Raw genomic sequence first — 12,906 nt, forward strand, 5'->3', positions numbered from 1 at the left:
GGGGAGTTATGGGGGTAGGAGGGATAAGAGAATGAATTAGACATTATTACCCTATGTGCATATATAATCACACAACCCACGTAATCTACATCATGGACAATGAGAAGATTGAGAGGTTATACTCCATTTATGGATGATGTGTCAAAATGCATTCTACTGTCATGTATAACTAATTAGAACAAATTTAAAAAATAAAATAACATAAAGAAGAATCATATGTGGTTTAATTCCTAGCCACTATACCAATATTTATAGCAGCACAATTCATAATAGCCAAACTATGAAGTCAGCCTAAGTGTCCAATAGTGGACGAATAAATAGAGAAAATGTGCATATATAAATAATAAAATGTATTCTGTCATAAAGAAGAATGAAATTATGTAATTTGCAGGAAGTGGATAGAATTTGAGATCATCTTCTTAAGAGAAATAAACCAATCTCAGAAAGTCAAGGGTTGAATGTTCACTTTCACATGTGGAAATTAGAGAAAAACGAAGAAAAAAATTGTGGAGAGGATCTCATGAAAATAGAAGGGATACCAACAGAGTAGAGGAAGAGAAACAAGGGAAGGGAAGAAGCAAGGGAGGGGGAAAGTACTAGGATATGAAATTGATCAAATTACATTCTTATATTGGGTTCATGTATGAATATGTAACAACTAAAAGTTCCTGTGTTAATGCAGTAATGTTCACAGATGAAATGATTAGATTATGCAAGCTGGAACCTAATCAGTCCAACCTACTTTAATTGATTGGGTGTTAACTTCAGGTAAGTGGGGTATGGCTGCAGGAGGTGGATCACCAGGGTCAGGCCCCTGAAAGGTTCATATTCCCTGAGGCCCCTTCCTTTATCTCCCTCTGCTTCTTGGCTGCCATGAATGGAAAATCACTTCTCCACCACATCTTTCCACCATGATGTTCTGCCACACCATGGGCCTACAGCAATAGACTTGGCTGACAAGAGACTAAATCTCTAGAACCATGAACCAAAATAAAATTTTCCTCCCTTGAATTGTTCTTGGTCACAGTGAAGAAATGCTGGCTAACACAGAAATTGGTACCAAGAAGAGGGGTCATTGCTGGGACTCACCTATGTGGCTCAAAGTTGATTAGATTATGCAAGTCCACCCTTCGGAGCTGATTTGTGGGAGGAGTTCGGAAAAGTTTGGAGATGCAGGCAGGAGAAGTTTTAGACTATTATAAGTGGAGCTTAATTGGTGATTCTAATAGAAGCTCAGACAACCAGATTGATAATAGGAATATAGACAACCAAGACTATGTTCTTGAGGTTTCTTAGGGAAAAGGGACTCTATTGGATTAGAGGCCACTCATGTTGTATTTTGGAAAAATATGTCTGCATTTTGTCCATGTTCTTAAACATCATCTAAGATTGAACTTAAAGATGAGGGACTAATTAATCTGGCACAGGAAATTTCAAGGCAGCACAGCATTCAACAAGTGGCATGGATTTTGCTGGCAGCTTTTTAGCCAGGCTTACTGTGGCAATTAGGAGCAGAAAGCAGTGCTTAAGGATTTAAAATGTTTGTAATTTGGTCAGAAAAAAAATGCATGTAAAACTGGGGCCAAGGAAGATATGTTAAGGAGATTACAGACACTAAACAACAACAACAAAAAAATGCTATGTACTTGCACAGAGGCATTAGGAAAGATGGCTTGAGGGCATATCAGAAATATTCAAGATCACTCCCATCATAGGTTCAAGGGTTTAGAAAGGAAAATTCCTTTGAGAACAGATCATGGGGGTGCCCTGCTTGCTCTGGGACTGGGTTAGAAATTTGTTTCACCATGTTCAGCTGCAAGCATTCAGAAGCCACTGCAGCTGTAATTTCAGATGTCCAGCTATTGCAGAGCTGGTAGCAGACCTTGGAGTCATCCATATGGTGTTTACCAGGATGGATGTTGGTCTTATTTTGGTCCCATCCTTTCTTTCTATGCTTCTTTTTCTACCTTTTGGAATGGAAATGTTTACTCTGTTCCTTTATATATTGGATATATGGAACTCACTTTTAAATTTCACGGGGGATTCCAGTCAAGAGTTTGCCTCAAGCCTCAGAGGAGATTGGACTTAAATATTGGGGCAATGCTGGAACTCTCAAGATGATAGGACACTTGGAGAGGAACTGAGTACATTATGAGATGGACATAGCTTTGGGTGTCCAGGGAGGAATTATTTGGACATAAAGTGTCACCCAGAAGCTCCTGTGTTAATGCAGGAATATTCAAAGGTGGAATTATTTGATTGTGAGAGCTGCTACCTAATCAGTCCATCCTAGTTTGAATTGACTAGCTGGGTCAATGTAGGCAAGTGAGGCATGGCTGGAGGAGGTGGGTCACTAGGGGCATGCCCTGGAAGCGTTCATCTTCCCCTGTCTGCTTCTTGGATGCCATGAATGGAGTACACTCCTCCACCACACCTTTCCACCCCATGTTCTGCCACACCATGCACCCAGAGCAATGGACTTGGCTGACCAGGGACTAAATCTCTTGAACCATGAGTCCAAATAAACTTTATCTCCTCTAAACTGTTTTTGTTGTGCATTTTGGTTAAATGACAAAATGTTGACGAACAGACCCACTATTATACATAATTATAATGCAAAAATAAAAAATAATAAATAATGAAACAGGAAAGATATAAAGTATGAGCCATGCTATACATTAGGTGTAAAGAGAAACAAAACATTTTGAACACAGAGAAAAGTGATAAAACATACAGATAGCTTGAGGAGAAACATTCCAAGAAGAAAGAATGGCAAGGGGCAAAGACCCTGAAAGGGGAGAAGGCTTTTGTTGATAGATGGTATTTACCACTATGTGTTTAGATTATTTACTATGAGAGTAAGGAGAAGGACTTATAAAGCTAAAGCATTGCATTACTAAGGAATAACGAGCAAAGGAGATTTGTAAAGGCATGGCAAAGAGAGTTGATGGGAAAACAGTGAAAGAAGAGTATGTATCAAGGAGGAGGAAATCACCAATTATATTAATTACTACTCAGAAATTGAGAGGCTATCTGGATGTGTTAGTGTGCATCTATAATTCCAGAGGCTCTGGTGGCTGAGGCAGGAGGATTCCAAGTTTGAGACCAGCCTCAGCAAATTACTGAGGCCCTGTGCAACTTAGTGAGACACTGTCTTAAAATAAAATATTTTTAAAAAGAGCTGGGATGTAGCTAGTGGTAAATTGCCCCTGGGTTCAATCCCCAATACCAAAAATAATAGAACAACAAAAAAAGAACAGAACAAAATAACAAAAAACCCTAAGAACAGAAATGAGAGACTAATTACTTTTTTCTCTTTACTGCATTCAATTACTTTTCCATTTCTCATCCACACTGTTTCAATTGCTGTTTCTGATAGAAACTTTTTTCTTACTGTTCCATTTGCTCAGAATGTTCTTTCCCTAGATAATAAATTTTCTTACTCCCTCAATTCTTTGAAGTACTAATTGCTTCTTTGTCAGTAAGATTTCCTCTGAAAGTTCTCATTAACAGCCCTAAGTTCCAACAGTCTCAGTATCTTACTTTATCAATTATTGTCATAACATTTTTCTCCTCAAAATACCTTATATTCTATATTTAAAAATATTAAGAAAATAATTATTTTTTACTGAACATGTATAGACTCCTTTTCTTGTGATCATTACTTAAGTGATACAGAATGACAACTACTTACATACTATTTATATTGTAGTAGGTATTACAAGTAATCCAGAGATAATTTAAAATATGAGAGGATGCACATAGGTTTTATGCAGTCACTAAACCATTTTATATATGGAACACGAGCATATGTGAATTTTGGTGTTAACAAGGAGTCCTGGACCCAAAACCCCTCAGATATAGAGAGATGCCTATTTTCTACTGTTGTGATTAGCTGAGGTTGCAGGTGTAAGCCACCACTCTGGGCTCCCTTTATATACTGAAAAGCTAGATTGTTCTCTTTCTCAGTATAACTGATAATATATACATATGTATCACATATATGAATAGATGAACACATTTTTATAAAGATTAATAAATGTCAACCTTTAAATTGTTTTTAAAAGACCAAAAAAGAAAAAAAAAAAAAAAAGAAAATTTTCAATTCCCAATGCTCATTTAGTAGAAAGCACAGAAGTACCTCATGTGGTTTTAGGGGATAATATGTGTGAGCCTGCACAGGGATGCCAATGAGTAAATCAGTCCCAGTGGGAATATTAACTTACATACAATAATTCATATAAAATTTTCCAAGAAAAAAGCACAAGTACTTCATGGACATATCACACAAAAAACATAACAAAGAAAGGAAGAGAAGGGAGAGTAAAGAAGAAAAAGGAAAAAGAGAAGAAAAGAAATATGTATGCTCACATACTCTGAATCAGTATCCCAAAATGTGCCTCTGGTCCATCTTTCAGTGCATTCCTTCCATTACTGCTCCTTTTAAAAATGGTTCAGAGGTTGACATACATAATTGGATTTATCTTGAGTACCACATTCCCATAAGGATGGCCCTCAAGAGACAAAAGTATTTGTTAAAACAAGCAAAAAAGCTAACCCTACACCACTTCTCTAAAGGTAAAAATGAAAGTTCCCATTTTCTGAGCAGAGCAGCACTGTGGGGTGGTTAAACAGGCTGGTATGCTGTTGTTCTGTCCTCAGTCTCTAGGAGACTAAAGGATGTTCTTTTTATCCAGACCTGGACACTGAGCATTTGCTTAAGTATGGTAAATAGAAGGTTTCAATTGTTTTTTGCCTACTTATTATTTAATTTGCTATTATTTCTTAGTCTAATCTGTTTTTCTTTTTTTTTTTTTTTGTACTGTTACTTTTTAAAAAAATCCATACCCCCAATAAAGTACATCTTACAATAACACTGTTCTTTTCTTTCTCACTCCACTGATGTTTGCATATGAGTTAGGAGAACTTCACACAGACCTACCTCCACTGACTTTAAATGATGTGTTTTCTGAATGACTTGAAGCAAACTTAGGAGTGCTTTTTAGAGGCATTATAGATTAATTCAAATTTCATATTAGTCAGCACATTTCAATGATCTGGTTACCTAAATGAAACATACTTTAAAATTGTATCTTTCTGGTTTTTCTTGGGCAAAAAGAAAACAAATAACAAGTCTGATTCACTTGTTCTTTGAGAAAATCTGCTAATTATAAGTTTTGACATGAAGAAATAAATTGATCATACCCTGAAGTTAGAGTGGCCTACATACAATTTATTCTCAACGTTAGTAATTCCCTTAGTATTAACTTTGTAATTCCCATATGGTAATTGTTTGCTTTAAGATATGTTTGACATAGACAAATGGACTTTCCAGTTTCCAAAAATTACAATAGTATATTAATCATCAGATTTTTAAAAAAAGCATATATAGCAATCTCTCCTTTTCTATGGTTTTACTTTGCATAATTTTAATTACTCATAGTCAACTGTGATCCAAAAATATTAATGGAAAATTCCAGAAATAGTTTTTAAAGTGCTCTTCTAAGTTGTGTGACAATCTCGTGCCTTTCTGCTCTGTTCCTCCTGGGACTTCAATCAACCTTTGTCCACACTATAGGTCTTAACCACACCATGATAGTTGACAGAAAGAGAGAGAGAGAGAGAGAGAGGAAGAGATTTTCACATAGCTTATATAGTATATTGCTATGAATAGTTATTATTGCTAATCTTTTATTGTTCCTAACTCACAAATTAAATATCATGGGTATGCATGCATAAGAAAATCATAATTTATATTTAGTTTAGTATTATCTGAAATTTCAGACTTCCACTGGGAATCTTGAAACACATTTTCTTTGGATAAGGCAATGTATTCAGAAATTCTACTGTATTCATAAATACTTGTTCATGTTGATATCCTTCAGCGTATAATTCTTTCTTACCTTGTTGCCATGCTAAAAAAATATAAAGACACTGGAAGGAATAAGAAGAATCATCTAACTACTGTTTAGCTAGGGAACAATTTTCTTACTATAAAAGTGATTTTTAAAACATAATTGACATATTTTATCCAGAAATACTTTTAATTATTGCAGAGATTCTAATAGAAGTCCATGAAATTTTCATGCTGCCATTCACAGCAAGCTGTAACTAAAGACTAATACAATTCCTTGCAAACTTATAAAAATATTTTATTGATAACTATTTTTAAATTGCCATTATTTCTAGTTTTTGGCTAGAAAAAAATTTAGCCCAAAAAACAAAATGCCTAGAAAATACATTTTTCATCTCTTTCCTCTCACCTTGATATTTTGAAGCGAACCAAGAAATAATTTTTCTTTCTGAATTGCATTAGCCTTTTTTTTTATCTGAGATTGTGAAGCACTAAAAAAAGCAGAGAACAATAGAAATCAGGCAAGAAAATTTAACACATTGGGAAATACTATTTTTTAAATGAAATGACCCCCAAAGTCTTTATTCCTTCACCCTCTCCCTGACTTGCTCAAATTCCTGCATAAATGTCCACACACAGAATTTTCACTGAATTTTGAAATATTACATCCCCTTCAAACAAAATAAGAATCTTAAAGAGATGATCTCTATTGCATTTGAAAGGAATGCACACACATAAGGAGGGATCAACAAAACAAAACAAAAAGAACACTGCAGAAACTAAGAATAAGTACACAAAGTACACAAGTGTATTTATTACATTTTGCAAGCACTTTGTTCTACATTTCAAAAACGCCACCATCAAGCTGTTGGCACATTTATGTACAAAACAGATTAATTGTAATGCCTGCTACAAAGCACTCTGTGAAAATACAAACTCTAATACCAGAAATAAAAGCCAAAAGTGTCAACATCGTTACATAAATTTAAAGGACAGTTTTTAAAATCATCACAAACTGTAAAGACACAGAACTGAAACACTATAATATAGAATTTAAAGAAGCCCATTAATACTTTTGCTGAATATCTTTAATACTGCATATATCAGAAAAATGTTGAACCAGTAAGATAAGCTAAGTGTAAAAAAAAGCAAAACGAACCCCAAATTAATTAATTCTACAGAATGCTTAATCATGCCACAGATAACCCTAGTAATACCCCCCTACCTACTACAAGAACTTGTAAAATTACTGATGATGCATGACTAGTAGTTGTACAAAGATCGTTTCACTCAATAAATTTTATTAGAAATGCACTTACACTGAGAAAGGATTTCACAATGGTCAAATCAGTGCACAATACTACCTAGTTTTATACACTGACAAAAATGTCTTGTCAGGCTACATCATTTTAAAAGACACTTTACAGCATTCTTGTAGCATTAGAAATAATCAAAAGAAGAGAGTCAAGGTTAAAACAAACACCAAATTTGGTCCAGTAATACTGATTGCTTTTTTCTTTAAAATTCCTTTGATACAGGTACTTCTTATAAATGAATATGAATGAACATTCGGTTAAAATGACTTGCTTGAAAGAAAAACACAAATGTATCACTACACTTCCAAACAATACATTCTATAGTGGCCTCTGACCACACTTGAGAAAACACTACAGGTAAGCCAACGTAGATTGGAAGGCTGCAAGCAAAGCTATTATATTAATGGAAGCCTTTTCAAATATATCACACACATTTGAGGAATAGTTTACAGAGGTGCAATCCATTAAAACTGTTAAAGTAGGTATAACAAGTTTGGAGGGGTTAGTGTGCTTATTTTTAATAGTCCACCTTCATAAAGGTAATTAATTTTCCACATTAGCATATTAAAAGTTCCAATCCAGCCACAGCGTAAATCACAAAGATATCATTCTCCAATAGTCCACAGTAGTTATTTCCATTAAAATTGTCTCTACACTAAACTTTAAAAGGTAAGCCTGGTGTCACAATCTTAAAAAGGCAACTAGCCATGCATTAGCATCACTGTTTCTACATGCTCACAACATAAATAGGAGTAATCAGAGAGAAATACCTTGGAAGTACATCAAGAAAAATTACAATGTTAACAAAGATAAGAAGCACTTTTTTTAACCTACTCTTAGAAATTTAGAAATTGCACCTTAGATTGTTGAAAACGTTAACCAGGGCCTATAATAATGTGGCCACTGATCTCCAGACAAGATTTCCATATTTCAAGAAGAGTCATCATGATGTCATCTCTGCCTATTGTTCATAATGTACAATGGTCCCTTTGAAGGTTACCTGTAGTTAAACTAGTTACCGAAATCAAAACTAAAAAGTATAAAAAGCTATTTTCTTCTCAAAACATAAGAAATAATGCAAAAGTGTTATGTATAACACATGGGAAGTGGTTAAAAATAAAACAAATCTTTGCATTGACAATGTTAGTATTTTTTGATCGTACAGAATTATCAAATGAGTGAGAAATTTCAAAAGAAGACTGGATAGGAGCTTGTAGAAGAGATTTGATTCTACCAATTTAACAAATTAGGAAATTAAGTGCTAAACAACAAAGAATTGCATTTAGGTGATTCGCAAGTCACCCTACATATCATTGATGAGAAGCACTATCATTTTGTTTTTCAAAGGTTGGATGGTTGGATGGCCCTTAATTCAACACCAATGCATTCAAATGGTAGAAAGAACAGAAAAATTTATGTGTATGCATTGAGCCGCTCTTTGGAGCGAGTAGAATGGATGTCATGAAGCTCCTGCTCCTCCTTCGACTTGATGTCCTCATACTTCTGCATCCGGCAAGCATCTTTCACATAGGCCCAGTTGGCAGACAGAACCATAAGGTAGTGAACCTAGGCAAAGACAAAAATAATTTATACTGGTCTGTTCATCGTCTTCATGCTATCAGGAAAGAAATATTCAAATTATATAGTGAATGTTCACATATAACATGGAACCAAAATTCGTGTGGTATTAGGAACTGTATAAATAAAATATATTCCTCTCTCCTCCAACTATACCATATTCCTAACACTTATTCTTTCAGAAGCTCGTCTTTTTCAACTGTGAAGTAATGCAAGACTCATTTTCATCTGTATGTTTCCTGTCCAATCTGCCCTCATTGATTCAAAACATAAGTCTATATATACATTTCGTGTTCATGTACTTATGCTTCATAATCCATAAACAAATATTCTCATGTACATTTTATATACAAGTGACTTGAATTAACAGGAGTATATATTGCCTTACTATGTAATACAAACCGGGATCATGAAAACTCAAAAATAAACTGTGAATTTAATTACCACGTTTATTTTCTATGTAATGAATTTTACAGTTTCTTTCAGATGACATTACAAACTATAAGACAAATAATTGTGTCACATGTATTTTATATATATATATACATCTACAATAACCAAAAAAAATGTATCATGGTTAAAAAACTCCTGATTTGTCTTGAGTAATGAAGTTATTCAAATAATGAAGCTCATGATTCGACTTGAATCGACTCAGCAGTGAGATCACTTATTTGTTTTTCTTTTTTTTCCTCCTGTTTCTTAGAAGAGAGAGAAAACAGTTTTCCACACAAAAGATTTTGAAGGATGAATAGGGAAGAGGAGCTAGGTTGTCAGTAATCTCTTTTCTCTGAATTTTAAAGGGTAGGCAGAGTTTTTATCCAGTGTTTAGATAAAAGAACACTAAATATTTTGAGAACTAGTCAAGAGTAAATTGAAAGATAGGAGGCTAACTGGTTCTAGAAAAAGAACAGAGGTACATAAAGAACATAAAGTAAATTTTAAATAGTGAATATTATAGCACATTCAGATAATCAATAGATATTACATTTTTGACATAAGGATATAGAAAATGATCATGCCACTCTAAGTTATTTTCAGAATGTTCTATTTTCTCAAAATAGAATGCTCTATTTTCTCATTTGGTTTAATGGAAACTGTAAGCCACTTGAAAGCAGGAATTGTGAGTTATTCTTGTACATTTTGGCATTTATGAAATTAGTGAAAGCTTCATCTCTATATATACTCACATATGTGGATCAAATAAGATACTCAAATTTATGTGTCCATTGGTTGTTAAAATCTCAAGTGTTATGGACAGCACTTAATAAGCAGTGGGTACTAAAAACGTTTGCAAGATAAGTGGATATATTTTAGATATTTCTGTTATTGTCTGAGAAATCATGGTCCCCAAATTATTATTAAATATAAATGAGTGGAATACTGAAAAGAAATTCAGGGTCTTTCCCAGTAATAATGAGTTCTAGTTGGTCTTACAGAGCTTTCATCTGGCTTAATGGGGAACACAAGCTGTTAGCCTTGTTGTCCTTCATTAGGTGTACAGTCATTACCCAAAGTAATGCTAAGGTAACAAACTTTGTTAGCATATAAGAATTTCTAGTGTCTCTACAAAATAATGGAGATCACTAGCTAGTTTTAAAATACAATCTTATAACTTTAAGTTACAGATGATGCTTTAAATATTTTGATAGAGTAAAACTCAACTAATTTTCTCCTCTACCTTATGGAGATAACAATTGTAGCTTTATGGTGAGCACTGAATGAGACCATCCTGAGGTCAATGATAGTTGTGATATTATGACTACAGAATGTACTCATGTACATAAGACATTTAAATGCCTCCAACAGATTAAGTTTTCAAGAATATTAGTAATAGTAGAAATATTGGTTGTACATACACATGTTACTAAAATTTATCAACTGTATGGGAATGTGTGTGTAATTACAATTTACATCTGTTTCCTTTCATCTCATAGTCAGGCCACAAGGGACCTCATGGGACCATGAGTGTTTGGTACATCAATGACCAAAATATGTTGATGCTTCTCTAGAACATATTTTGGCATTGAGTTTAAGTTAAGAATATAAAAACCTTTGCTTATTGTTCTACTTTGATTCCTCCAATCAATTAGCCAACATGATCATACTAAGCATCTCACATTTGAAATAGAATTCCGGTATAGAGGTTTATAGACACTATACTTAAAATGCTGAGTGATGTTTAAGTTAGAAAAATATCTGAAAGTTCTCCTTAGCAGTATCATAGAAAGTTTAAAAATATATTTGGAAAATATTTTGCAATAAAAATCTTGATTTAATTCAAAAGTATTTGTAACTGATCTGGTATCACTCATTAGCTCATTAATATTGTCTCATCATTTCTACTTTAAATCTTTGACAAGAGATGAAAATATTTTTTTACAGTATTCCTTTCCCTAATACATTTAAAGATTATTGGCAACCTTCAAGAGTTCTGTACTGTTTACCTTCCAGTATACAAAAGTAAGTACTGAAATTCTTGGCTGCAAAACAGTTACTGATGCTCAGAGTTCTTGAACTTTGTGGTATTTGGCATTCCAGTGAGCTCACTGGAAATCATGATAAGTTATAAAGGAAGAGATAAGGATCTGGTACATAGTAGGTCCCCAAAACTCAGTAAAAGCCTGATAGGTTGAGAGAGGAACTTAAGAACTTGTGGCTAATATTTCTGATGAAAAGTATAGAGCATGTGACTTAAAACTACTGAGGCTTATCTTAAGATAAATTCATTCATTTTCCATATGTGACTCAATATTGTTTTTAATATTCTTAATTAAAAGGAAAAAATAATATAGATAAGGAATTGGTTACATAACTCAAAATAAACTGATACATATATGCTATAAAATGATTTTTATGTAAATAGTAATCAAAATTTATAACCCTAATGAATTATTTTGTTAATGTTATCAACATTGAGTGCCTTTTAACCTTATACTTTTTATCAAATATTATTAATATGGCAAGGAAAATATTTACTTTGATTAAGCCTTGTTTTTCACTTGTTTATTTGTCCATTGTTGCCCCCAGTTCTTTTTTGGGTGACAAAGTAATTGTATTTAATATGGACATCAGATAGAAGATAAATTATCATTTCTATAAGCAGATAGCTGAGTAATTTAAATTGCAAAGAAAGCATTAAGGTTTGAGGTCTTACCATAGCAATAACTGCTGCCCCAGCTCCAGCAAGTGCCACGATAAACAAGTGAAAGGTCATGTTCAGCTGCAACAAAGCCCATAAAGCAAGTCAGAATTACACACAGAAGAGAAATCAGGACTGCGACTGTCTTAGGAACAGTACAGTACATCTTAACAAAAGAGAAATTTTGGTACATCATGTGCTAGAGCACTAAAACATTATTATAATATCTTTTGTCCTGCAAATTATTGTCCTTACAACTGCATCACTTTAATATAATTTCATTATAAAGGTGAAATGGTGATTGATGATGATTGTTTTCTGTAATGTTTAACAATATAAAGCTATGCTATCTCTGTAATTTTTTCAGCCTTTATTAAATTGAGTTTCTAGAACATCTGAAATATTGTGATTTTTACTGAAATATGTACTGCAGGTCATTCATATTTATTCTCTATTCCCCCTGCATAACACCAGTGCAAGGAAAATTATCACTGAAAAAACAGAATGAAAAATTCAGTGTAGATTTAATTCCATTCTTCAAATACCAGAATGAATTCTAAAATTCTGATGGAAATAGATTGTTAAAACAGTCACCTCAGTAGATTCACACATCCTTAAGAAATTCTCAGAGACAGTGCAAATTTTCTTTTCCTCTCCAATTGTCACAATCCCTGCAACAAGTAGAAAATCACAGGTTAGCATTGTAAACGTTTTTAAGATCCCAGACAGAAAACCTTACAGCTGATCAAATCTCAGCAAATTCCATTTCAGGTTGTGTTAGGTTATAATGAAAAATTCTTTCTGGGTTGGGCTTTCATTGTGGATAAAAAATTGTTCATAGAATACAAGAGGCAAAACTGTCTCATCCTCAAGCAATTTAAAACATTTTCAATCTAAAGTCAACTGAAACTACCTGCCAGAATTATCAGATTCAATTATAGCTAGTTCATTGGTTTCACCCATTAATGTAATGGTGAAGGCAACACAATTGTTTTGGTAACTATGCCCTAGACAGTGCT

The 12,906-nt window shown here is 33.6% G+C and overlaps 1 protein-coding gene across 2 annotated transcripts in view; it reads right to left on the reverse strand.

Annotated features, from left to right (window-relative positions):
- Window positions 1-6,640: 6,640 nt before the first annotated feature.
- GPM6A (glycoprotein M6A) overlaps window positions 6,641-12,906 on the reverse strand; it is a 314,459-nt gene continuing 308,193 nt past the window's right edge. For both annotated transcript variants that reach the window (XM_079141042.1, XM_079141041.1), the window contains exons 5-7: window positions 12,482-12,558; window positions 11,903-11,968; window positions 6,641-8,736 (exon numbers count right to left, since the gene is read on the reverse strand). In XM_079141042.1, the coding sequence (XP_078997168.1) occupies window positions 8,584-8,736; window positions 11,903-11,968; window positions 12,482-12,558 (296 nt within the window). In that variant the 3' untranslated portion in view covers window positions 6,641-8,583. The remainder of the gene's footprint in view (window positions 8,737-11,902; window positions 11,969-12,481; window positions 12,559-12,906) is intronic.

Source organism: Sciurus vulgaris (assembly GCF_902686455.1).
Source record: "Sciurus vulgaris genome assembly, chromosome: 5".
NCBI lineage: Eukaryota > Metazoa > Chordata > Mammalia > Rodentia > Sciuridae > Sciurus > Sciurus vulgaris.